Consider the following 1715-nt stretch of genomic DNA (forward strand, 5'->3'; position numbering starts at 1 on the left):
TCCACAGGCAACAGCAAAGCAAGGCATATGAAGCGGCTATAAAATTAAAACATTAAAACGTTCCTAAGGTGGCTTAATGAAGAATACTTTAAGCACAGCCTTGCGAATTTGTTTGGTCTTCACGCTATAGATTATGGGATTCATTACAGGAGGGATGAGCAGATAAATATTGGCAACTAGAGTGTGCACAAACGGAGGAGCATGCTTTGCAAACCGATGCACCAATGACAAGCTGATCATAGGGATGTAGAAGATGGCAACAGCACTAAGATGGGAGACACAGGTGCCAAATGCCTTTTTCCGCTCCTCCTTAGATGCAATACACAGCACTGAGTGGATGATCAGAACATAAGACAGAAGTATCAGAACAGAGTCCAATCCTGCAGTAGAGATAACAGTGGCCAGGCCAAAGGCACTGTTGATCTTAGTGTCTGAGCATGAGAGCTTCATCACGTCAGGATGGAAGCAATAGGAATGATGGAGCACATGACTACGACAAAAAGATAGACGCTTGAGGAGCAGGAGTAAAGGAACAAGAGCTGTGGTCCCCCTAATTACAATTGCAAAACCCACTGCAATGATCCGTGAATTGGTTAAGATCATAGCATACCTCAGTGGATTACAGATGGCAATAAAGCGGTCAAAGGCCATCACCAGGAGGACTGAAGACTCCATGAATGTAAAGCCATGGATAAAGAACATCTGGCCAATGCAGGCATCAAAGCTAATCTCTCGAACATTGAACCAGAAGATGCCCAACACCGTTACCACCGTAGAGAAGCACAGACCCAGGTCTGTGAAGGACAGCATGGACAGGAAATAGTACATGGGTTCATGGAGACTTGACTCAGTGATGATGACAAACAGGATCATGCTGTTCCCAGAGATGGCGATGGCATATAGACAGCAGAAAGGGATGGAAATCCAGGCTTGAGAGGTCTCAAGACCAGGAATGCCAGTGAGGAAGAAGACTATTGAGTGGGCAGTGCTCTGGTTGAAGGATGACATAGTGACTTGAGGAAGCAGAAGCCCTTGGGGGAAAGGCACACATCCTGTAATGATGAGAACAGAAATTCTTCCAGTCTCTGCTACACACCACACATTTAGGAATACTAAAAACCCAGTTTCTTTCCCTCATCTTCAATGGAAAGGCAAAGCCATTTACTGTTTTACTAAATGTCAAATTGAACAGGTGCAATCGGGGAAGAAACAGCACTAATATCTGTGAGGAGACCCAGGTTTTCACAAGATCTATATTGTATTATGTGTGGGTGTCTGTGTGTTTACATTAAAAAAGAGGCTATATTAGGCTGACAAGATTTCTCAGTGGATAAAGGCAAGTGGAGTCAATCCTGATGACCTGAGTTTAATCACAAGAACCCACAGGGTAGGAGACAACCTACCTCAGCAAGTTATCATTTGACTTTTTTCCACATCTATGGTACATGTTCAGCTATACACATGCATGTACACACTTGCATACATACACAAAGTACAAACATATAATAAAGTTCTCATAGGTAATAAAAGTATCTTCCAGGTCTATGGTGTTGGGCATGACTGACAGGTTATCTCTGGACAATAAGTTAATTTGTCTTGCTTTTCACAACTTCTCAGTTTCTGATCCAGAATCCTAGAAGCCATTACACTTTGCCAGTCCACTAATGCCCAGTGAAAACAGAGTAAGACAATATTGAAGTTTTTATAGTTATGAC

General features: G+C 42.8%; 1 protein-coding gene across 1 annotated transcript; it reads right to left on the reverse strand.

The window, feature by feature from the left end:
- On the reverse strand, nt 1-1043 carry LOC121132775 (olfactory receptor 51F2-like). The gene has a single exon (XM_040733782.1). The coding sequence runs from the start codon at nt 1006-1008 to the stop codon at nt 64-66; it is 945 nt and encodes a 314-aa protein (XP_040589716.1). The 5' UTR covers nt 1009-1043; the 3' UTR covers nt 1-63.
- Nucleotides 1044-1715: the final 672 nt, after the last annotated feature.

Source organism: Mesocricetus auratus, unplaced genomic scaffold (assembly GCF_017639785.1).
Source record: "Mesocricetus auratus isolate SY011 unplaced genomic scaffold, BCM_Maur_2.0 Super-Scaffold_4256, whole genome shotgun sequence".
Classification (NCBI taxonomy): domain Eukaryota; kingdom Metazoa; phylum Chordata; class Mammalia; order Rodentia; family Cricetidae; genus Mesocricetus; species Mesocricetus auratus.